The following is a 25,386-nucleotide window of genomic DNA, read 5'->3' as shown; positions in this document are numbered from 1 at the left end:
TAAATGGTTGATTATGGGGGCATGCGTACCTCCCTAATGTTAGTGTCTCACTTATAGATTTGCCTGTTAAGCTGAAAGTTGAGCCAGGAAGGTATGTACATCTCCAGACTTGAGGGATGACTAAGGGCCATGGTCTAAAGCCTTCAGCTCTAGGCAATGAACTAGGAGACAGATCAGAAGCATTAAAGACATTAGCAGGCCCATTAACTAGGATGTCTCATGACACCACGAACCTAAACCTCCAAACCAAGGAATCAAAGCCTATGAGGCATCTGCTTGTGCCTAAGAAGCCGCTCTCGCCCCCTCTCTTCTGTAAATACATCTAGCACACAGTATTGGCTGATTCAACTTTACACTGAGGGTCCAACGTATCACCAGCAATTACGATAGTCAACCAGTTTACAACAAAAATAGTGAAATAAGAAATAAGAGTAAGAAATAAATGGAACTCATTAATTTGGCAGATACAACAGTGGGGGGAGGAATCCAACCAACCAACCAATCAACCAACCAGAATCTTTCAAGCTTAATGATGATGATTTTATTATTTCTTTAATCAAGTGCAGTATGGGGGGAAGCAGAAGACAGCTCTACCATGAATATCGAAATGTCAGTAGGCAAACAATCATTGACTCACTACATCAATACTGCATATGTTATAATAAGATATGTATTATTCTGGCAAACCTGTGACTGACATTCTTAGTGAATATTGTTGCAAGTTTTCCTGAAAACCACTGCTTGTGTAAATAGCGTCCAGCCACAAAAGGATTTATTGTGTACTGTGTGAATAGTTCAGGTACAGACTGTGACATGTAGTTAGTATGCTTTGGCCCAATATCCCTCTTTCAACTGTGTTTTAAAAATTAGGATCAGGGGCTAATCAATGACAACCCTAGTGGAAGATCTATGCTCCAGGGAAATGATTAATTAGACTACCATAAATTAACAAGGCTATCTCTAAAGGGAGCCAAAGTCAGATTAAAAAAAAAAAAAGGCGTAGATCCAAGAATAGGTATTGAGCTCATACTGAGTCCTAGCTCCAATTTAAGAACAATTAGTTCTTACATCGTGGCCCTGCTTGATACTCGTCCTCAAGAAGGAAACCCAGAAGATGTGGGTGTTACAGCAAAGTGTGGTGAGGAAATTAGATGGTGCCCGGCTATCAGATAAAATAGTGTCTGGGGTCTTAAAGGCTTGTTTCCAAACAAGCAGTCATCTATCTGAGATGTCACCTAAGCCCACATCTTCCAACATCAGTGACAAAATGATTGTAAATCCTACAAACCAAAACCAAAGGAGAGAACAGTATCAGAGTCCAAACTGTGAGATTCTGGTTCGCAGAAGGCTATAGCCGACAGGGGCAGCCCAAGATACATTTGTGAGATCTACAAAGGAAATAAGCCTCCCGTGATTTCCCTCTATCCGTAATGGAGGGGTGGAATAAACCGGTTACAAACAGACTACATTGGAGAGATGACTACAGGAGATCACAATGATCAAACTGACTCCAGTAGTTAAAATCTTGTCAGCTGATCCCTCCCATACACATTGGGCCTGACATGGTTTCCAACATTTTATGTGAGTGTGTTTTCTTTATACTGGGGTTTAGCTCTGATGTATTTGTGTGTGCGCGTGCAATGGTTCATGGCGCCATCTGGTAGTTCTGATGTATTTTGTCACTGGGGATACCCCTCTTGAATTTTTGCTCCATGTTTTTCTGTTTTTCGGTGTATGAAACCACGATTGATGAATCTATAGGGACAGGAAGTAGAGTAAGGGTTCCTGGGAGGGACAGAGGGGGAGGGGTAAAGAGATAATACCAAGGAGTTCAGGAAGAAAGAGAATGTCTTGAAACTGATTGTGGTGGCAACTACACAATATTGTTTGATGTGACTAAACTATGGAATAATATGACATCTGTATTAGCTCCCAATAAAAAGGTTTTTTTTGGGGGGGGAAAAGTTGTGCTGGCATTACCATAATCAATTTTATTAGAACATTCTCTTCAGACTTAGAACCATTCTATTAGCAACCCATTACCTCCCAACCGCCCCTGCCATAACCCTAATGTAGTTAGACAGCCATTGAGTTACTGTCTCTCTAATTTTACCTGTCCTGGACTCCATATAAAGGGTATCATATAATCCAACAACAATGACAACAAAACAGAGAAAAACCTTAATTCAAGAGAAAGCAGAAGATAAAACTAGACTAAAAGAAGGGTCAAAAGGGAAAACATACTAACATGATACATTTTAACCTATGCTTGCAGTCACACCCTTTCCAACGCTCCCTGTCACAGGGAAGACTAGGCACATCCCTAGTCAGTCTGAGGAAATTCAATGGAAGCTTAACCCCGTGAGAACTTTTGAATTTCAGCTTTCACTGTCATCAAAAGCCTCATGCAAACAACTGCTCAGAATTTAAGTTCCAATACCGTTCCCTCCTCTGATCTTGGATTTTACTGTTCACAATCCTTAAATGGTGTGCTTCTTCCATGTGGACTTAGCTCACACCTCCCTTAGAAAGCTGCTTGTTTTAAGACAAGCCTTTAGGACCCCAGATGTTATTCTTTTTGACAGGCAGGCACCATCTGATTTCTTCACCACACTTTGCTATAGCACCCATATTTTCAATGATCACTTCATGAGAGCAAATACTGAGCAGGGCCACATTGTAAGAACTAATTTTTATTCGATTTGGGCTTATAATTAAGTGTGAATTCAAAGTTCATGCGTGTATATAAATTAAAGCTTACATATATTCCCAGTCACTTGAGAGGCAGCATTATCAGCTTGTTGAGAAATACTTTAAGTAACCTCCATAGGACATTTAGTAATTCTAGCAGTATCATTAATCTAGCCAATGGTATAGAATTACAATACTGCTGAGAAAGAAAGGGCACATGTATAGCATAGCTTTTTAGACTGAAGTAAGAAAACACATGGCAAAAATTTCAGTAATGCTCCAACGTCTGCAGGACTGAAACATGTCCCACAGAGCCAAGAAAGCATCAAAATGGCAAGTGTGTGGTAGGTACGCTACAGGGGCCCATTATTGGGCAACCTCAAAATCAAGATACTTGAAGCAAAGTCCATGACCCTGAGATAGCCATCAGCTGAGCTTATTTCTGTGATGAGCAATTAGTCACTTGTTTCCTTGTATGGAAAGGAAAATCAGGCCGAACCAGTTTTTCAGGATGTGAATAAATTAATGCATTATTGTGTTGATTCAGTTCTTGATGTAATAGCCCACGGTGGCCCTCCCCACCCCCCACATTGAAACGAACACCATGACCACAGTTGACGTCTTCACCTGGATCTTATTTTGTGCAAAGGAAGCACTTTCTACTCAAGGAAAGGGTAGTATCTGTGCTTGTCCTCCTCCATCCTTTTAGATGTGCCTTTCTTTGAAGGCGACTGACCATGACCATGACCATAAACATGACCCCAAACAAAAACATCAAACTTACTGCCATCAAGTCTTGGTTTGACTAATCAGAAGCAATAAAGTTGATAATTTTAAGCCAGGAGAACAGGAAGGTTTGCTAAACAGGAACTAGACTGAAAGTTCTTCTTTGGAGGCACAGGGAAAGATGGTGCTAGATGGTGCCGCTGTACCATCATCACCCAAAGGATGCCGACTACGGACCCCAGAGCAGACAGAAGACCTGATTCTCCGGAACTTAGTAACAAGACTATGACTGTGCCTTTCCAGACTCCCCCCACCCAAAATAGCCCCCTGTCCCATGCCTTTCCTAATGCATGAAAAATCCCCTCCACCCTCTGTGTGGGGAGATCATTCTTAGGACTGGATCCATTCTGTCCCCTTGAAGAGCATATTCAACAAAACTCTCGCTCTTTCCCCAGCATCTGTTTTATGAACTGGCATACTGGGTGCAGGCTGCCCAAAATACCCAAATTGTGTGAACACACTACTCCCAGCTAAAGGAGGAGCCCGGGTGGCATGTGGTTTAAGCGCTGGGCTGCTAACCACCAAGCTGGGAGTTCAAACTCACCAGTCAATCTGTGGGAGAAAGATGAGGTTGTCCACGTCCGGCAAGACTGAGAAATCTTACGGAGCAATTCCGTTCTGTCCAATAGGCCACTGAGTCAGAATCAAGGTGGAATCGACCTGCTGGCAGCGAGCTCGGGTTTTTGAACTGGGGCAAGTAAAGGTTTCGCTCTTTCCTTTGGAATGTCTCTTAACTGCCAGCTGCCTTTTCATTGTCATGTTAGTAGTTCAGCCCTCTCCGCTTGTTCCTATTAGGCGGTGTCCAGCCAGCTCCGACGCATAGCGACCCCCGTGTACAACAGAACGAACCCCTGCCTAGTCCAGGGCTGTCCTCCCCAGGGCTCTTCTGTGTGAGCCCTCTGCTGCAGCCACTGCGTCCATCCATCATGTCCAGGGCCTTCCTCTTTTTCACTGCCCTGCTACTCTACCAAGCACGAGGTCCTCCTCCAGGGACTGGTCTCTCCTGACAACACGACAAAGGTTTAATCTGAGATACTGAGAAGCATCTTCCCATGGCACTCCCTCATGCTCACAAACACCACACGGATGTCTATAAAATGCTCTCTCGGCTGGGAAACTCGGCTCAGAGGTCACTAACAGCTCTTCTCTTGCGTTCAAGAGCCCCCGGTGCAGCTTTGCTTCTCCCTCATGAAACATTCCATTCAGGCTGTGCTGGACATCCCCAGTTTTCTATTCCTGCTAGACCGAAGCATGGGTGCCTGCCTAACCCACTGCCACGAGCCCATTCTGATTCACGGTGACCCCAGAAGACAGCAGAACTGCCCCTTTGGGTTTCCAAGACTGCAAACCTTTACAGGTGCAGAAAGTTTCCTCTTTGTCCTACATGGGATGCTCACTTAAACAGGGGAAATACAAAAATTTCAGTGGCTGGCGGTTTTGAACAGCTGACCTCTGGTGAACAGTCCCAAGTGGAACCCACTACACCACCAGGGCTCTCTGGAGTTGGAGCAGTACTTCCGATTTCCCTCCATCAGGAGCCTACTTGCCTTTAATGACCCACACATGTGTCATCTCGTCAATGAAGATCCATACACGGGATTTAGTCATAAAGTGATGGGTCTAAAGCCCATTCATATTCCTTAGGCCTTGGTCTCTTTACCTGTAAAATAGGTTCAGTAATTGTGTTCATGTGGGACAGTTGCCAAGAAATCCTGGTTATTGTGGGCGGTGTGTTGAGTTACAAGGTCAGTAGTTCAAAGCCACCAGCTGCTCCATAGGAGAAGCATGAGACATTCTGCTCCTGTAAAGATTTACAGTCTTGGAAACTGAGAGGGGCAGTTCTACCCTGTCTCATGTGGTCACTGGGAATCAGAATTGACACAATGAGAGTGTGGTACAATTTCCCAAGGATTAAATGAGAAAGTACTTGAAGTTTAGGGTGTAACTAGAAACAGAATGTGGAAAAGCAGTAATGATAGCTACATGTCACCATACTTACTCCATCTGCATCAGTAGAAGATAATCTTACAAGCTGAGCAAGGACGCCAAACTATATCAAGAAGGACAGAAGGAAGGCTTATTAACAACTTTCCTCCACAACCTTGCTTACTGACAGCGAAGGAGACTGGAAACACTAACTGATGAATGATGACGAGCCAAGACTACAGCCTTCAATATGGATTACGACTCAACATAAAACAAAATTCCTTACATCTGGACTAATAAGCAACATCACGCTACCTATCACCATATATAAAAGACTGAAACTGTTAAGGATTTCACTTTACTCAGATCCACAATCAATGCCATGGAAGCAGCAGTCAAGAAATAAACTGGTGTATTGCTTGGTCCAATTGGCTGCCCCATCTCTCTTTCAGTGTTAAAAAGCAGAGATGTCGTTCAGAAGCCAAAGGGGGACCCGAACCAAGCCACAGTAGCCTCACCTGTCTCATGTGCAGCAAGCTTCTTAGAAGCAAGGATGGCAAGGCTTAGTCTCTGGGCATGTTGTCAGCAGGGACCAATCCCTTGGAGAAGAAGAAGTCACGCTTGGTAAAGCAGAGGGCCAGTGGGAAAAGAGGTAGATGGATTGACACGGAGGGGGCCACAAGGAGCTCAAACATCACAGGTGTGAGGATGGCCAGGACTGGACAGTGTTTTCCTTCTGTTGTCTGGGGGATCGCTGTGCTTCAGAACTGGTGGATGGCACCTAACAAGCACAAAGTAGCTACGGATGAGGCTTGGTGGCACAGCGCTTGGCTCTGCTGCTAACCCCAAGGCCAGGGGCTCTAAGCTCCCAGCAGCTCCCTGGGAAAATGCTGCGGCCGTCTGAATCTATAGAGGGACCGAATCAGAAAGGCTACCGGGCAGTTTTACTTTGTCTAAGGGACAGCTATGGATCAAGATCCACTCAATGGCAAAGAATGCTTTTCTTGTTTCCCTTCTTTGTTGTTGGTATATTTCGGCGGATAGCTACAGGCACACCCTTCTCATTTCTTTAACAAACACTCGCATTTCCCGGAGGTAGAAGACAGGTCTGTGGAGAAGGGCCCGGGAACTTTTACTGCAGTGGTAGTTGGGTCCAGAGCTACTCATCAGAGTTTTCTGACCCAGGGAAGAGAGGAAGAGGAGGCCTGGGAGGAAGGCACAAGAATAAAGCAGTGATCTAAGGCTCCTGAGAAGGCAGACCCCCATCACCAGCCACCGAGGGCTTCGCACACACGCTCGTGCAGGCCTCCCACTGCTATTTGCAAGTATTTTTGTCCTTACGGCTGAGCATGATGTGCACTTGAACTGACAGCACAAGGACAAACTGGCCTTTGTTTGCAAGTCCTCTTTCCCTGAGGGGAGGGGAGCACTGGTTAATTTTTTCCCCTAAAGTGGTCTTGGAAAGATTTTCTATTTTGTTGCCTTTTTTTGAGAACACAGAGCAAAACACACAGCATTCAACAGTTTCTATGTGCCCTTGAGAGCCACTGATGGCCGTCCTCGGGTTCTTGGTCACTCTCACCCTCCTATCCCAAGCCGACCCGACCCCTTTGATATAAACTGACTGCTCCACTAAGATCCAATCGAATCTTTCCAGGGGCTGTTGCCATTTTGACTCTATAAAAATCAAACTCACTGTCATTGAGTCAATTCTGACTGATAGGGACCCCATAGGGCAGCCCTGACTCTGTGGGTTTCCTAGACTATAATTGTTCATAGGGTAGCAGGCCTTGTCTTTCTCCTGAGGAGAGGTTGGTGGTTTCGAACTGCTGACCCTGTGGCTAGCAGTCCAACTCGTAATCATTACGCCACCAGGGCTCCCACTTGATCCTATGTTCTTGAAAGAGTACAGTGCAGACTTTTAAATGTTTTTAAGTTAAACTATTGTTGAGCGTTAAGAAAGCTGTAGGGGATAATGTTGGTTGAAGGTTTAAAGATGATCTTAGGACAATAGTTTCAGGTTTCATCCAACCCCCTTGGGTTCAGAATATTTGGGTTTCATGAGAATTTGAGATTTTGCCCTCCATATCCCTCCTTTTCATCAAAATTCATCTATTAAATCTTTGACATCCAACTATTGTCATGGCAGCCGGATGCTATGCGGTTCTTCGGCTCTCATGGCCGAGGAGGAAGTTGCTCATGGAGCCAGCCTTCTCCTCTTCCTGATTCTCCTTCTTCCTCTGCAGCTCAAGGCAAACAGAGACTCATTATTGATCCCTGGTAGTGTAGTGGGTTACACGTTGGGCTGCTTATTACAAGGTCAGCAGTTTGAAACCACCAGCAGCTATGTAGGAGAAAGACGAGGCTTTCTGCTCCATTAAAGACCTACTGCCTCAGAAACCCACAGGGGCAGTTCTACTCTACCCTATAGAGTGGGTCCCTATAGAGCCCTGGCGGCCATAGTGGTTATATGTTGAGCTTCTAATCATAAGGTCTAATGTGTAACTGTATGCCACCAGGGCTCCTAAGGAGTTTGAAACCACCAACTGCTCCGCAGGAGAAATATGAAGCTTTCAATTCCTGTACCATTGATCGGGGAAACCCACAGGGGTAGTTCTACCCTGTCCCATACGGCTCCTTTGAATCAGAATGGACTTAATGGCAGTGTCTAGTGGGTTGTGCCCTGGATGACTGCCTGCAAGTGTTTAAAGCCCTGGGCACTACACAACCACCCAGGAAGGAGAACAGAAGCACTAAGCTTGTTCTTAGGTCAGTTCAGTAGGATGCCCTATGAAACCATACCCTCTATCTCCAAACCAAGGAATCAAATCCCAAGAATTTTGGTTTGCACCAACGGTTGCTCTTCAGGTTGTTCAGCATTCCTATCACACACCTTTTCACAGCTATCCACAACGTACTGATCCCCATGGCTATGCAACCTCACCCTGGGTCAATGTGCTTTCCTATCACCATGAACTTCGTCAACCTTTTCATTCCTAGTAAACGTTCATAAAATACGATCTCTCTGCATTTGCCTGCTCCAATCTTTTTTATACCAGTGAGATCATACAGTATTTGTCCTCTGTGATGGACTTATTTTACTTGGTACAAGGTCTTCTAGCTTCCACCAGACTGTCGCTTCTACCAAGGCTTCATTTTCCCCACCGGCCGAGTGGTACGGATGTATGTCGGTCTGCTGTACGTGTGGACTGCCTTTTGTTCACCCAGGCTTCTCTTCAGGAGCATTTAGGTTGTTTCCACCTTTGGGCTCCTAAGAGGATTTGGCATCATATTCCACAGTCTCCATCCTGCTTTGCTACCAGTTGGTGGTAATTTATTCATCAGCACAACACCGATTAAATAGCTATCCACCAAAAGAACAACGTTCTCCTAAAACAGTAGTAAAACCCAGCTGATAACGGCTATGTCTCCTCAGCAACATTCACACATGTACTAACAAACAGAGAGGTGAAGCCCAGAGAATCTCGCACCGATTTTGTCATCTGGCGTGAACCAGCTCTTTCCTCGAAGTGTCAGGTGCCCCTACCAGTCTCGATAGGAAAGAGCACAGGCCGAGTGACAGGTGAGCCCAGCAGATGGTCTCAGCCACATTCAATCGCGAATGAGAAAGATGGCAACTCCCGTGGGTCCTGAAATGCCCAACTGCGCAGGCTGGGGCTACCCTATCTCAGTATTTTCCCTCTCTTTCACTGAAGCACAAAACAATTTTAAACCTCGACTCCCCCATATGTTTCCACTTGATCTTGACTCGGCAGTCAGGAATCACGTCAGTCACGTCAGACCCAGAACAGGTAAGGCATGCAGCAGGGGTCTCCAACATACCAGGTAATATCCTTCCAATAAGAGCGTCTAGTAGCCAAAAGGACTCCTCTTCATTCTTCGTTATGAGAAGCAGATAGCCTGCTATAAAGTTCATTCCCTGAAATTAGAAAAGGGGGAAATGGAAAGTCACGTTTTTTAAACCGCCGCAGGATCTGGGTGTTAGCCAACAACGATGGAGCCCACAACCGTGGAGTGGGTCGTGACTCATAGCAACCTTGTGCAGCAGAGGAGAGCAGCCCCATCAATGGTCCCCCACATCGACCGCCTCATCTTTCTCCCAGGGAGTGGCTGGTGGGGTCGAACTGCCGCCCTTGCAATTAGCACTGCTTAACCCACTGCACCACCAGGACCCCTTGGCTGGTACTCAGTTCCCGCTTCCTTTACTCAATTCCTAAAACCTGCATGTTCTAGGAGGACTTTTGTTTTCAAAGTAGAACTTTTTCGAGATGCTAAGGACCTGCCATTTAGCAAGGTCCTCAACCCTGCCTGCAAATGAAGAAAAGGGAATCCTATAAACGGCACTCCAGTGCACACCGCTTCAGGAGACCCAAATCCATGCCTTTCCCACCAACCATTAGTAACCTTGCTCCTAACAAACCCAAATAAGCCCCCCAGCTTTTATTAACCAACGAGATGAAATAACACGATAGCAATGTAGGAGACTGGGCTGCAGAAAAGAAATATCCCTACACACTGCTGGTAATACTATCAGTGATTCCAATCTGGCATTCAATGGTAATGTTTATCAAGTGCTAAAGTGCGCACACACACACACACGGGCTTCCCATAGCCTTTAACTCTGCAATTCACTTGGAAAACAGACTCTAAGACTGTGACTCAGGACACAATCTGTACAGAGGCGATCATGTTATCGCTACTGGTGAAGACAAACAACAACAAAACAAATAAGGTCTCCAATCCTGACAACAGACGTCAACAAGCCCAGGACGCTGCCTGACGCTGGGAGAAGACAGAGGCAGCACTGTCACCAAGGATGCCGGTGAACCGGGGAACTGCTAGCTGTCAGCATCCTGTGGATAACAACCAGGGGCATGATGATTCTCTATGGATACCCGTGCACACACACATACACACACACACACATATGACACACACACATAACACAGACATGCATATCCACGTGGACAAAAGCCAGCAGAGCCTAAGGGAGCGGGCAGGGATTGTGCTAATGTGTTAAAAAGATGTGGGCTTCAAAATAAAAAACTAGATAAATAGGAAATGAAAGTGTCAGATAAGGAGACACTTGAGCCCAGCACCGCGGAAGGTGAAGTCACCTGAACATGGTGTCCAGGCCACTCTGCCTCCCCAATCCCATTCGTCATCACCCTGACTCATAACTGCCGGACTCACAAGGCCCCTCCCCTTTTTTTTAAATGGCTTTCAAAATTTCCCAGTGAGGCGAGAGGTGAACAGCTCTTTGATGACATCTTCCTCATCACCGAATAACAAATGAACAGTCATAAAATGTGAAGACAGAAATCCCGTCTGAAAAGAGCAGGCCCATTCTAGCTTCCTCTGTCTACAGACACCACCTGCGTGGAACACAATCAAGTCAAACGCTGACCTCACGAATTGTTTAGGCTTGGTGATGAGCCGTCTTGATCCCGTGCCCTTCCTGCTGGTCCTCTGTCCCATCATGATTTGCAGTGCTCCTGGACTGCGCCTTCCTTCCTTGGATCACTGGAACCCACGTCCTTGCTCGAACCAACGAGCCATGACAAGTACTCTTGGAGCAGGCTCTCAAGTGGCGCAAGCATGCCAAATTTTAGACAAAGTTTATTCAATTTTTTTTCTTTAGTGGACCAAGCACTTTTGGGTCCTAGGCTTTTATAAGAAGTCTCTGGCACCATCACCAACAGATGAACGCTAGGTTGAAGCCACCCACCCCAATGGCGGACTTTCACTGACTGTCCCTTATGCAACCGTTACCCAGACTAGGCGCCTCTCAAGAGCGTGGGAAGCATGTGGTTTCCAAAGCAGAAGAGGGTGCTTCCCACAGCCTGGTACTCGCATCGTCTGTGGCTTTCATTCTGGATAGAAAGAGTGCGCCCCTAAAAACATTCAATGAGGCAAGTCCTTTCTGCAACCCAAAGCCCTGACCAGAATCCCTCAAGCCTGTGTTGGTCAAACAGCAGCCTCCCGGCTCACAGGCGACACCCCACCCCCTTCTGCTCACCAGGAGCAGCCTCAAGCAGGAAAGTCCCAGCAATCAAACACACACACACACACACACACACACACACACACACACACACACACACCAAAAAGAATGTCAGTAGGACCCCTGACATCCCTAGTTAGGGGCTCTTTGGTTGTGTCCATTAGAAAAGTATCCCATTGAAAGCTCTCCAACTGAGACCATTTCCCAAACTAGCAAGACACGATTTCCTCCAACCTCACATACCACTTTATACCACCCATCAAAACAAGATGGAATCACAACGGACAGTGATGTGGCATGCTGCGCCCCTTCTTTTTAAGGAAGATCCCACTGCCGGAACGTAACTTCAAAGGACACACCCACCCCACCACACACTCCTCAAGTGGCATGAGATAATTCAGGTTCTGAGGACCCCTGTATTCAAATAAACACCTGACTCACTGAATTTACTTCCCATTGCCCAGCTTCCAACCCTCCTTCCATCTAACTACCTACCACCTTACACCCAAACTGCCAACAGCATCCCTACAGGACAGGGTAGACCTGCCCCTGTGGGTTTCTGAGACTGTAACCTTTTACAGGAGTAGAAAGCCTCATCATTCTCCTGCAGAGCAGCGGTTGGTTTTGAACTGATGACCTTCAGGTGAGCAACCTAATAAGTAACCCAGTATGCCACCAGGGCTCCGTGGACACCAAAAAGCTGTCATTAAATAGCTATTACACAGCTTTTGTCACTGGAAAGTACTTAAAGCTGCAGTGTTTTCTTGTTGTTGTTTCAAAGACATTAAGACTCGGGCAGTTTGTAAATGGGCCGGTAAAGAATACTTCACTCATGCTGAGACACACCATGACTACTGTAAATGCGTGGGGGTCAGTTCTCCTCACCTGTCTACCGGTGGAGTTCAGGTAAGAGGGCTCTCCTATGCTTACCTGGCAATATCCCACACCTTGGTTGTGATGTCCATATGCCAACAGCACGTTGTACAGGGTCTTCTGTAAACAGGGATCGGCGGTTTTTCGGAATTTTACATTGTCAGGAAAGGTCCTGTTCATATCTATAGGAAAAGAAGGATTCAAAAGACAGAAAGCATGGGTTTATCTAATACAGCTATCCCTTAGGGAGACCCCAGACCGCACGTGACAATGCTGGGATTCCCATCTGGGATTTAAGGAATAGTTTTCAATCCTAAATTAGTTGCTGACCTGGCGGGGCGGGGGGGGGGGGGGGGGGGGGAATGATTGAGCCTTTTTCCCAGAAAAATCTGATTTAAATGGTAAATTGAAATATAAAATTTTTCTAACAGTTTTATTGGCATACAATTGCCATACAAATGAACGGTTCAGAGATTTAAAGAGAGCTGTACAGTCATCATCACAATCCGTTTGAGAACATTGCCTTCTTTCTTATACTCATTACTAGCTCCCCTTTCTCCCTAACCTTCCCTGCCATAACCTTGAGAAACCATTAGTAAAGTTACTAATAAGTACAATAAAATAAACCAGAAAACAACCTCATTCAAAAAGAATGGGGCAAAGTAACCAAGTCCCCAAGGAGTCCTAAAAATAGATTCTGGCTCGGGGGGGGGGGGGGCAGGGCTGGGCACCTCATCAGACACGACTGGCAAACACTCCCAAGGGTCAGCAGACAGACCTGGACTATCTTTTTGTTTGGGGGGTTGTTGTTCTGTTTTGTTTTTTGTTCTCCTTTCGTCCTATGTCTATCTACATAAGATAGGCAGAGGAAAAATATGAGAAAATAAGGGAACCAGAGGTTCTGGGGGGACATGGGAGAGGAGGGGTGGGGAGGGGGAGCAGAGAGCCAACAAACTCAGGAACAACGAGAGCTAAAATTGATGGTGAGGAGAATGTATAATGCCTGGTGGGGTTTGATCAAGTGCAATGTATCTTAGAGGAATTACTGAGAGATGAATGGAGGGTGATCATGATAGTGGGATTGGAGGAAGGTGGAAGGAAATAGAGGAAAGAAATAGGAGGCAAAAGCTATTTATAGAGGTACAGCCATAGACATGTATATATGTAAATATATTAATTTATAACAAAAGAGATAAAGGCCAATGTGCATATATTTATATGTTAAGTATTAAGATAGCAGATGGAAGAGGACCTGATGCAGAGGGCTTAAGTGGAGAGCAAATGCTTTGAGAGTGATTAGGGCAAAGAATGTACGGATGTGCTTTATACAATTGATGTATGTATATGTGTGGATTGTGATAAGAGTTGTATGAGCCCCTAATAAAATGTAAAAAAAGAAAAGAAAAAAAAAGATAGCAGATGGATTTTGGGCCTCTACTCAAGGCCTCCCTTAACACAGAAGACTTTGTTCTAATACCCTGGTATTCTTTGATACTCTTCTTCCCAAAACGATCACGGAAGACAAAATGGGTGTGTAAGGAAATGTGGTAAAGAGAACAGATGGTGCCCAGCTATCAAAAGACAAATCATCTAGGGCCTTAAAGGAGTGAAGTTAAACAAGCAGCCATCTAACAGGGAGGCAAATAAGCCCACGTGGAAGAAGCACATCAGCCTGTGTGATAATGAGATACCGATGGGATCAATCAGGGATCAAAAAAGCTAAAACAAACAATTATATGAAAGTGAATGAGGAGGGGGCGCTGGGGTAGAGACTTAATGCTCCTCTGTAGACAACTGGACATCCCCCCACAGAAGGGTTGTAAGGAAGGGACAATTCAACCAAGGTGCAGTCAGTATAGCACCAATGAAACACACATCATTCCTCTAGTTCCTGAATGCTTCCTTCCCCCCCATTATCATGATCCAGTTCTACCTTACAACTCTGGCTAGACTGTAGAACACACATTGGTACAGATGAGAGCTCTCGACACATGGAATTCAGGACAGATAAACCCCTCAGGAACAGTATTGGAGTACCGATATCATGAAGGTAGGGGATGGTCAGGGAGGGGGAAGAGGGAGGAGAAAGGGGGGACCCATTACTGGTTTGGATATACAGACCTCCCCCCAAGGGGACAAATAACAGAAATGTGGGAGAAGGTCTCCCTGGAGACAACAGACAGTATAAGATACGAAATAATAATAACAATATATATTTGATCAAGGATTCACGAGCGTGGGGGCACAGAGGGGAGAAGAGGCGCTGATACCAAGGGCTCAAGTACAAAATGCTTTGGAAACAATGATGGCAACATACGTACAAATACGCTCGATACAACTGATGTATGGAATGTTATAAGAGCTGTCAGAGCCCCCAATAAAATGATCTTTTAAAAAAAAGAATGGAGGAAAATAATAAAAACTAGAACAAATTTAAAATGGGCCAAAAGGGAGAACAAATGATAAGGTGTTCAATTTTAGCTGATTCCAGCTACCTAAGTCCACTTTTGAGTGGGAATCTTTAAAAAGCATCCTCCTAGTTGATGTGTCGGTAAGGTTAAGTATCACTAATTGAAATCAAATCCCTAAGCCTTCCTGGAATCTCTCCGAAGCAGTGGAATATGCCCTTGGCGTGTGTGTGTTTGTGTGTGTGTGTGTGTGTGCGTGCGCGCAGTTGCTTTGTGCGCTCCGGGGAAGGGGCCAGCTGAGCTGTCACAGGGACTCTGCTGGGGTCAGAGGAAATCAGAAGGACACTTGTTGGACTTCCAAAGTGCCCTGCTCCCAGCCCAAGCCTGAGAATAGACGCTTAATCCCAAGAGTCCTTTTCCTGCAAATCAGTGATGGCAGATGAGTTTCACAGAGCTGTGGGGTCCTGGGGCTGCCTGAGGCCCTCCTGCCCAGAGACCCCTCCACCGCTCTGTCCCACACCTCTTTCTGGACCTACACCTTTCCTCACCGACGTTCCTGCTTTCCCTTCGACCTGGAAGCACTCTGAGGTACGAAGGACTCTCAACTCTAGGATGACGAAAACTATTCGAAAAAGATTTTACACCAAACGTTGGCAACTTCTCACAATGGCAAATGCCCAGAAAAGGAAGCGCTACCAGAGAATCTGCAGACCAAACCGAGTGCTGAGGCCCAACTGAGTTCCGCTCGGCTGACATCGGTGTCTGCAGGAGGGACTTGCTGCTCCATTCCTGTCCTGCTTGTTCCACTATCTGATTTCCTCAGTCCTCACCAAGCCTGCCAACAGCATCTCGGATCACGTGCTGTTTGCTCGGGCCGAGCCACTCGACACCAGGAGGACAAGCCAGGTGCTTCCATAGTCCCCCGAGGCACAGCGAGGCCCTCAACTGACCTGACTTCATGAATTTTTAAGGTTGATTCATATGTGGTAGTCTGGTAGGCAGGTAGAAGAACACAGCAGACAGACACACTATCAAATAATTATTTTTCCCATCCCCCACCTGATTCTTGTGATCCTACTTAGATTAGATGATTGGTGCTTGCTACTGTTTACCATGTAAGACAGTATGGCGCGGGATGATTTTACTACAAATAGATCTACCAATACCTAGCTATTACTTTAAGAACTAAGGTGCGTCTGACCCGAGCCACTGTCTTTTCAATGGCTTCTGATGCATGTGAAAGTTGGATGTTGGATAGGCAAGCCAGAAGACGAAGAGATGTTTTTGAATTAGGGTGCTGGTGAAGAATATTCGAAGTACTGTGGACTGCCAAATGAACAAACAAATCCATCTTGGAAGAAGTACAGCCAGAATGCTCTGCAGAGGCGAGGATGGGGAGACTGTCTCACGTGCTTTGTCTTTGTTGTCATGAGAGACCAGTCTCTGGAGAAGGGCAGGATGCATGGTAAAACAGAGAGACAGCAAAAAAGACCAAAAAAAAAAAAAGGAGGAGGGCCTTTGACCCGATGGTCACAGAGGCTGCAACCATGAGCTCAGACATCACAATTGTGAGGATGGCGCAGGACCAGGCGGCGACTTGCTCTGTTCTCCCTAGAGGGTTGGAAGTGACAGGATGGCTCCTAACGATAAGATTGATCGCTCTAGCTGTGTATTTAGACATCTGTCTCAGGAGGCTTCCAAAAGTTCATGGAAAACATAATGAAAAGACAATGGGAATTTCTCCATGACCTTTCGGAGGCCCCCTTGTATACATCAAGAGAGTACAAGTACACGCATACACACCATGCACTTGCCCTGCCATGCTGGCAGGTAAAACCATTCCTATGTCTTCTACTCTGTGCCTAAGAAAACTTCGCTACTAGTTTAGCACCAAACCCTGTGTCATCGCTCCTGTCTACCGCCAGCTTGCGTACCCCACCCCTATCTTTATTTATTGAACAAAGTATACCTGAACAGAAATGCTGAACGCCTCAGTGCACATGATGTCCCAGTGTATTTTGTACAAAAGAGAACATCTCCCCTGGAATTCCAGACATTTCAAAATATCGAGTCAAAACTAAAAACCTAGCCCCCTGCCGTCCAGTTGACGCCGACTCAGAGTGACCCTATCGGATGGAGGAGAACAGCAAATCTTCATGGGAGCAGGCAGCCTCATCTTTCTCCTACAGAACAACTGGTAGGTTTGAACCACTGACCTTGAGGTGAGCAGTCCAAGCATAATCCACTGCACCACCGGGACACTTTAAAAAACACCACCCCCTGAATAGGTTGTAGGGAAATGAGAATAATTTTACCACTAAAGTTGGAACGACCAGCTGTGTTCATTACTATGTAAATATTTTTAATAGGAAAGGTTTGTTTTTCACATGTTTGGGTGTCTTTCTCTGGGCGCCTTTTCCTCCTTTTAGAGGCAGAGCAGTTTTCGGTCTCTATTTATGTAGCTCAAAATGGACACTGTGAGAAAGAAGCAAGCCCTGTATGCCCATAATATGATTTATCCACAAGTGCTGGGAACTAAACACAGTTTTAAAAAGCATTTTTCAAGCTAACGTCAATATTCTTGGAGTCACTGGGGGCACAAAGAATTAACACTCTCAGTTGCTAACCAAAAGATCGTGGCTTCCACTTCCCCTGGGCACCAAGAAGAAAGGCTTGGTGATCCATTTCTGAAAAACCAGCCACCGAAAAGCCCTGCAGAGCTCAGTGCTTACCCTGCCAAACGGGGTTACCAGGAATCGGAGTCCGCTCTGTGGCAGCTCGCTATCCACCCTCTGTTTTGTTTGCATGCCCAGCCACCTTAAATCTAAGCCCTCTTCTTCCAAAGCAGGGGAAACAGTTCTGGCTGTGCTGAGCGATGAACAGCCAGGCTGTGACCCAGAGCCACTTCTGCCCTGCGACCTTTGTCGGTAGTTTCCTTTACAGTGATTGGGCTCCCATAGGGCGGAGCCCCAGCTCTCTGAGTCTGTGTTTCAGAATTTCAATGACTGTTAGCTTCAACCCGGTAGGGGTATGAGACCCCAAGCAGGACAGAGCCAAGCCTACAGCCAGGGCTGAAGGATGGTCACATCCCATTCTAAGGACAGCCCCTCCCTCCGTGGCTCAAGTCAATCTAACCTTTCAGTACCTTAGAGTAACATGTTTAATGAAATATTTTTACATTTCAACTTGTCGTTCTCAAAAACTGCTACAATCAAAAAGTCATTTACATTTCCTAAAAATCTAATTATTTAATTTAGGTTAGATTAAAAAAAAGAGTTAATACTCTTGAACTTTGAAGAGCCACCCACCCTCTGACTACGTGATGGCTGAGAATACTGGAGGGTAAAGGAGTTAGATCAGCAGCCCCAGAAAATGACTATACTGTGATACTCAAAAAGTTGATTTCAGACAACTGTATGTTTAAATCTGCATGGGCTAACATGAGGTACATTTGCTTTATTATTTAGCTAGATGCTTAAACATTTGCAGGATGAATTGCACATAGTACTCCCTCCTCAGGAAGACTCAAGTTCTTCATTTCCTCTGAGAAACCATAAACCCAAATTTAAAACCAGTTGATGCATTTCTAATGACATAAGCCTCCTCAGCACCATCTCGGCATGCGAGTACAGGTGCAAGCCCAGTCTCTTCCCTGGGCTGCTATTACCTGACCCACGTCCTTTCATGCGCACTGCATGGCCCAGGGGACAAGAGGGATACCTGTCCGGATGGCCTCCTCCAGGCTGTCGTTCCGCTCTCCCTGGAGAAGTCGGTGGTAGTAGCCAGGATTCTGTTCCATCTGTGCCTGGGCTCCGCTCACCCCCATCCAGACGCGTGCCCGGTGCTCAAAGGGGACCCCTTTCCGGATGTAGCGCTTCACTGAAACAGAGAGAAAGCGGGCACTTTAGAAGGACCACTGAGGATTCAGTGAGGTCAAAAATCCTGGGGAAAGGCTCTTCCGTCAAAATGGCAACAATGGTGATGCCTTGAGCTGTCATCATTTCTCTCCCCAAATAAAAGCGATGGCCGTTCCAAGCCTTCATACACCATCTCCATCAACCCTGTAGTAAGAGACGACTGCCCCCTCCTAACATGAGCTGTAAACTACACAGACAAGAGTCACTAGATTGCCAGAGGTTACTCCTTGATCCACCCTTTGCTGCCCCCGCTCCCCAAACAACACTTGCTCAATGCTGAGGACATAAAGGGGAGCAGACTCAGGGTGCAGGATCAAACCACTAGTTATTACACATGGACGAGGGGACATCGAAACATTTGTGGAAGAATGACATTAAAAGATAATCGTATAGGAGCAATACCTTAAAGGAAGTGAGGACCAAGTCAAAGGATAAAATTAAAGAGGACCCTGAAGTCCCCTATACATTAAGTAAAAAAACCCACCCTCATTGTCATCAAGGTGATGCTGACTCATAGTGACCCTATAGGAGAGTAGAATTGCCCCTATGGGTTTCCCAGACTGTAAATCTTTATGGGAGTAGAAAACCCCCATCTTTCTCCTGGGGGTGGTAGGTGGTTTCAAACTGCTGACCTTGTGGGTTGCAGGCCAACACGTAAGTGCTATGACACCAGAGTTCCCAAAGTAAGTCATAGTTGAGCTTTTTTTTTTTTAAAGATGGACACACTTTGTTTTATATTCTTAAAAAAATGGGTATATAGCCCCAAAGTAGATTTGCTATCTTAAAGAATACAGAGGGAGGCTGACAGGCAAGGAGTTTCAGCTAAAGGAGGTGAATTACTGGTCTGGAAATGAGGAAGGGGATGACACAGAGTGCAGAAAACAGCTAACGTCACTGGTCATGGTGTGTAGAGAATGGAGGGGAATGGAATTTACTTTTTCCAAAAACAAAACAAAATACTACTAATAATTTAAAAGCACACCACTGAAAAGAAAACAGATACAGTAGCAAAGAGGAGATAACCAGGAAAGTGGGCGGCTGAGCCAGAGAGCACGAGGCCGAGTGAAGGTAGACAGACAGTTAGAGGGCACAGCTCATCTGTGGGAAGCTTCAAGCACACAGTGTGGCTACAGGACCATGGACAGGGGAGGGGAAAAGCAAGAATAGGGGCAGATAAAGGCACTGGCAGATGGCAGACTTTGTGTGCCAGGTTCAGGAGCAGGGGTCACCTGGAGGTGACAGGAAAGCCATACGGGGAGGGACCCTGGTCAGGGGTTCACTTGGAAGCTCCCTGGTGCTAAGCAGAGGATGGACTGAGAGGGCCAAGACAAGTGAGATGGTCAACCTGGAAGATTTAGAGTTCAGCAGTAAACACGTCAAGTGTGATCTGACTGGCTGGCAGCTTCAGGGCTTTAGTTACAGACGTACATTTGGCAGTCCTCAGAGTAATCATAGTGATTGAACCAATAAACACCTAAAATTAAGCATAGGTAGCATGCAGTCTGGTAAGGATTCATTGTGCCCTCCCTCTTCCCAAACACACAGGCAGACCCCGCAGATAAGGCAGGCTCAGCTCTGACCACTAAAGTGAGTCACATGAATGTTTTGGAGTCTCAGTGCACACAAAAGTTATGTTTACACTGTACTATCGTCTATACGGTATGAACGGACATGATAAAAAGGTATGAAATATTGTGAGAATGACCAAAACATGACTCAGAGACACGAAGTGACCACATGCTGTTGGGAATATGACACCAATAGACATGCTCGCTGACATGAAAGTGCAATCAAGGGAAGAGCAATACAGTGAGATGTGCCTCCAATTGTAAAAAAAACACTCACTGCCATCAAGGTCTATGTCAACTCATAGAGACAGACGCTACAAGACTGGGTAAAACTATCCCTGTGAGTTTTTGTTTTTTTTTTAATTAGGGGCTCATACAACTCTTATCACAATCCATACATATACATACATCAATTGTATAAAGCACATCCGCACATTCTTTGCCCTCATCATTTTCAAAGCATTTGCTCTCCACTTAAGCCCTTTGCATCAGGTCCTCTTTTTTTTCCCCTCCCTCCCCGCTCCCCCCTCCCTCATAGCCCTTGATAATTTATAGATTGTTATTTTGTCATATCTTGCCCTATCTAGAGTCTCCCTTCCCCCCCTTCTCTGCTGTCCATCTCCCAGGGAGGAGGTCACATGTGGATCCTTGTAATCAGTTCCCCCTTTCCAACCCACTCACCTTCCACTCTCCCAGCATCGCCCCTCACACCCCTGGTCCTGAAGGTATCGCCCACCCTGGATTCCCTGTGCCTCCAGCTCCCATATGCACCAGTGTACAACTTCTGCCCTATCCAGTCCTGAAAGGTAGAATCATGGTAGGATCATGGTAGTTGGGGGGAGGAAGCATCCAGGATCTGGGGGAAAGCTGTGTTCTTCATCGGTTCTACATCACACCCTGACTGACCCATCTCCCCTCTATGAGGGGATCTCCAGTGGCCGACAAATGGACCTTGGGTCTCCACTCTGCACTTCCCCTTTCATTCACTATGGTGTGTGTGTGTGTGTGTGTGTATATATATATATATATATATATATATATATATATATATATATATATATATATTCTTTTTTTTTTTTGCATGATGCTTTATACCTGGTCCCTTTGGCACCTCGTGATCGCACAGGCTGGTGTGCTTCTTCCATGTGGGCGTTATTGCTTCTGAGCTAGATGGCCGCTTGCTCACCTTCAAGCCTTTAAGACCCCAGACACTATCTCTTTCGATAGCAGGGCACTCCTGTGAGTTTCTGAGACTGTAACTATCGTAGTAAAGAGTAAAGAATCCATATTTCTCAGCATCCAGGATCTGGGGGAAAGCTGTGTTCTTCATCGGTTCTACATCACACCCTGACTGACCCATCTCCCCTCTATGAGGGGATCTCCAGTGGCCGACAAATGGACCTTGGGTCTCCACTCTGCACTTCCCCTTTCATTCACTATGGTGTGTGTGTATATATATATATATATATATATATATATATATATATATTCTTTTTTTTTTTGCATGATGCTTTATACCTGGTCCCTTTGGCACCTCGTGATCGCACAGGCTGGTGTGCTTCTTCCATGTGGGCTTTATTGCTTCTGAGCTAGATGGCCGCTTGCTCACCTTCAAGCCTTTAAGACCCCAGACACTATCTCTTTCGATAGCAGGGCACTCCTGTGAGTTTCTGAGACTGTAACTATCATAGTAAAGAGTAAAGAATCCATATTTCTCCCACAGAGCCACTAGTGGTTCTGAAACACTGACCTTGCTCTTAGCAGCCTAATGGATAAAACCACTATATCATCAGGGATCCTAGTTATGCCTACAACATACATGTTGAAACCTTAGGATGAGGCCTTTTGGGGGAGAAAGATGAGGCCTTTCTACTCCTGTAAAAAGTTAGTTTCGGAGAGTTCTGGGAAGATGGCGACTGAGTAACGCATACCAGAGGGACTCCACAGAAATCAGAGCAGGAGAGTTACTAAGAGGGAAATTTCACACTTCTGGGTGTAGGAGGAGCATCATAAAGATAAGTAGGCACAGATCTACAAGGTTTTGAGAGGCTGGGGGTTTTTGGTTTACCACAGTGGAGGTCGGCCAAAGTTTGACATTAGCCCCACACTGTCTCAACTGGAGCCGGATCATTTGGAGGCCGCGCAGGGTTTTATCTCAACACAGCCACAGCTTGCCACCACCTCAGGGCAGGGATTAAACCCCTCTAGCCCCATGGTCAGGGATTGGGGCTCAGCTATATTGTTACTTTTGTTTCCCTCTCTTTACTCTATTTCCTCCCACCCCACTCCACCCCACCCAGTCTCAGCAGGCTTAGTGTTTTCTTTCTTTAACTCTTCCCTTTTCTCTCACATGCCACTGCCCACTCCCAGACCACTCCCCTAAACCTGGGGCATCTATGCCTGCCCTCCATCCAGCTGGGAAAGCCCCACCCTCTGCAAAGTAACCTGAGGCTGGGGAAAGCATGCCCACCTTCCACCAGGAGTAATCCTGCCCAACTTCTTCTGGGGTAATTCCTGCTCACCTCCTTCCCAGGGAAATTTTGCCTGCCCACCCTCTGCAGTGCTTAACACGTGGTTGGTGAAATCCTGCCTGTGTGGCTGGGGAGCTCCTATCCATCCTTTGTGGTCCCACATGACCGAGGGAACTTCCTCCTGCCTGCCGTAGCGCCTCACATGGCCTAAGGAAGCTCAGCCAACACTCAGCAATGTTCCACACTGCTGCGGGAATCTCTGCCTAACCTCCACAGCGCTCTACCTGACCAGGGAAATTCCACCCATTATTCGTGGTGCTCTACACAAAAGTGGTGCTCTAATCCACTGGCCTTATGTGATACTCCCATTGCAGTGGGTACCCCCACACACCCTCCGCAGCTTCCTAAACTTCCGTGGGCGAACACCATCACAGCTTCTTGTGAGATCACCCAGTACAGCATCATCCTCGTGAATCCACTACAACCCAAAAAGTGTCCCTTGAGAGGACCATCCAACTTGCCCTACAAATGACAGACTACTGGTTAACTATGGAAAAAGTGAAACCACAGGAGGATAAAGTGGTAGGCCAATTCCATAGTGAAATTAGCTGCAGGGTTCGAAGAAGCATTCCTACGAGTCTCCCAGAGAATGCCAATGCTCTTCAGCTCCCTGGAAAATAGCATCTGGCTCTTCTAAAACAACGCAACACAAACAGCAATCAGTCCCAGTGACCTCAACGAAAAACAGGGAAAACAATAGGAAGTGTTGGAAAATGTCCTGAACCTAATGTCGTGCATAGAAGAAGCAGACATTGATCTTCTATGGAAAAAAATTTTCAGAATGCTGCTTGGTCATACAGGATATGAGGGGAAAATATAGAAAAAGGATGAAATGATAGAGGAGATAAAGACCAAACACCAAAAGGAAATACAAGCTCTTAGAGGTGAGATAGCAAAAACCAGGAGCAGACTCATGGACTTTACCAATTGACTGGAGGAGGCAGAGAACTACACCAGTGACCTAGGGGGCCAAGCACACTTAAACAAACATGAACAAAAAACCTAATAAGATCATCAGAGAAGTTGAAGAAAACCTAAGAGCTTTGTCTGATGCTATGAAGAGGAAGAACATCAGAATAATTGGATTACCAGAGAAAGACACAACAAAGAAGTCACCTGCAACAATAGTGAGAGAATTCTTGGAGGAAAACTTCCCCAGCTTAATGAATGAAAAACAGGCAACCATTCAGGAGGCGGAAAGAACACTAGCTAGATGGAATCCCCAAAAGAAGTCACCAAGGCACATAGGAAAAGGAGAAAATAATGAGAGCAGCTAGGTAAAAACAAGCAATTACATAAAATGGTTTCCAATTAAGAGTATGTGCAGACCAATCAGAAAAAAACTATTAAGAAGAGGAAAGAGTGGAGTAACGTATTCCAAAGATTGAAGGAAAACAATCCAGCCAAATTATCTATCAAGATGCATGGAGAAGTCAGAGTTTTCCCAGACAAGGAAAAACTCAAAAGAATACGTTAGAAGAAATCCAGCCCTAGAAAAGATCCTTGCCGACACAGTATGGCCAGAAGAACAGCACTCACCAAGCATAAATAAGAAACCAGCACATAGAACAACCCCAGCCAGAGGGCAACAAAAGAAAACAGACCCAAAGATGGCATTGATTTAAGGGTGGAAAGAAGTCAAGAATGAAATGAAACACACACACACACACACACACACACAACACACCGATGAGAAAGGGTGGTAAGAAAACCATCAACACAAAAGGCATGAGATGACATTACAGAGTCCACATATGGAGATAATAACCTTGAATATCAATGTACTGAATTCAGGTATTAAAAGACTGAGGCTAGCAGACTGGCTTAGAAAACACATCCCATCAAATTGCTGCCTACAGGAGACATCTCAAGACTACAGCCAAAAATGGGCTAAGAATCAAAGGCTGGATAAAAACATACCAAGCAAACAGCAATTCAAAAAAAAAAAAAAATCAGGGTTGCAATCCTAATCTTGGATAAAATTGACTTCAAAGTGAAAACCACAAAAAGAGATAAGGAGGGACACTATGTAATGCTCAAGGGAATGGTAGACAAAGAACCACTAAGCATTTTAAACCTATATTCCCCAAACAAGAGACCCACTGAATACGTCAACCAAACGCTTCAAAAAATGAAAAAAATCAGAGCCTCAACAATTATAGTAGTTGACTTCAGTACACCGCTTGCTGAGAAAGAAAAATCACAGGGAAAGAAACTCAACAAGGAGGCTACAGATCTAAACACTACAATTGGACAATTAGACCTGATAGATATTTATAGAGCTTTTGATCCAAATACAAAAAATTCACATTCTTTTCATGCCCACATGGCACATATTCGAAGATAACCACATGCTGAGGCATAAGGTGGATTTGCATAAATTTAAATACATTGATATCATACAGACCTCTCTGACCACTGTGCCTTAAGGCTGGAAACCAACAAAAGGAAGATGAAGAAAACAAGGACAAAAATAAGAACAAACTATTGGAGGATGAATAACTATTGCAAAAGGAGTGTATACTGGCCCAGATCAGAGATTAAATTAGGAAATTTTTAGATGGCAACGAGAATGAGAACACAACGTACCAAAGCTTATGGGACACATCAAAGGCAGTTATCAGAGGAAGTTTAATAGCAATACATGCACACCTGACAAAG

The 25,386-nt window shown here is 45.5% G+C and overlaps 1 protein-coding gene across 1 annotated transcript in view; it reads right to left on the bottom strand.

The window, feature by feature from the left end:
- Nucleotides 1–25,386, bottom strand: part of GRTP1 (growth hormone regulated TBC protein 1) — an 86,241-nt gene that overhangs the window by 34,268 nt on the left and 26,587 nt on the right. Inside the window, exons 3-5 of the mRNA XM_075563400.1 lie at nt 18,430–18,588; nt 12,359–12,483; nt 9,247–9,343 (exon numbers count right to left, since the gene is read on the bottom strand). Coding sequence (XP_075419515.1) covers nt 9,247–9,343; nt 12,359–12,483; nt 18,430–18,588 — 381 coding nt within the window. The remainder of the gene's footprint in view (nt 1–9,246; nt 9,344–12,358; nt 12,484–18,429; nt 18,589–25,386) is intronic.

Source organism: Tenrec ecaudatus, chromosome 11 (assembly GCF_050624435.1).
Source record: "Tenrec ecaudatus isolate mTenEca1 chromosome 11, mTenEca1.hap1, whole genome shotgun sequence".
Taxonomy (NCBI): domain Eukaryota; kingdom Metazoa; phylum Chordata; class Mammalia; order Afrosoricida; family Tenrecidae; genus Tenrec; species Tenrec ecaudatus.
Note: the sequence above shows the minus strand (reverse complement) of the source record. Positions and strands in the feature narration are given on the sequence as shown.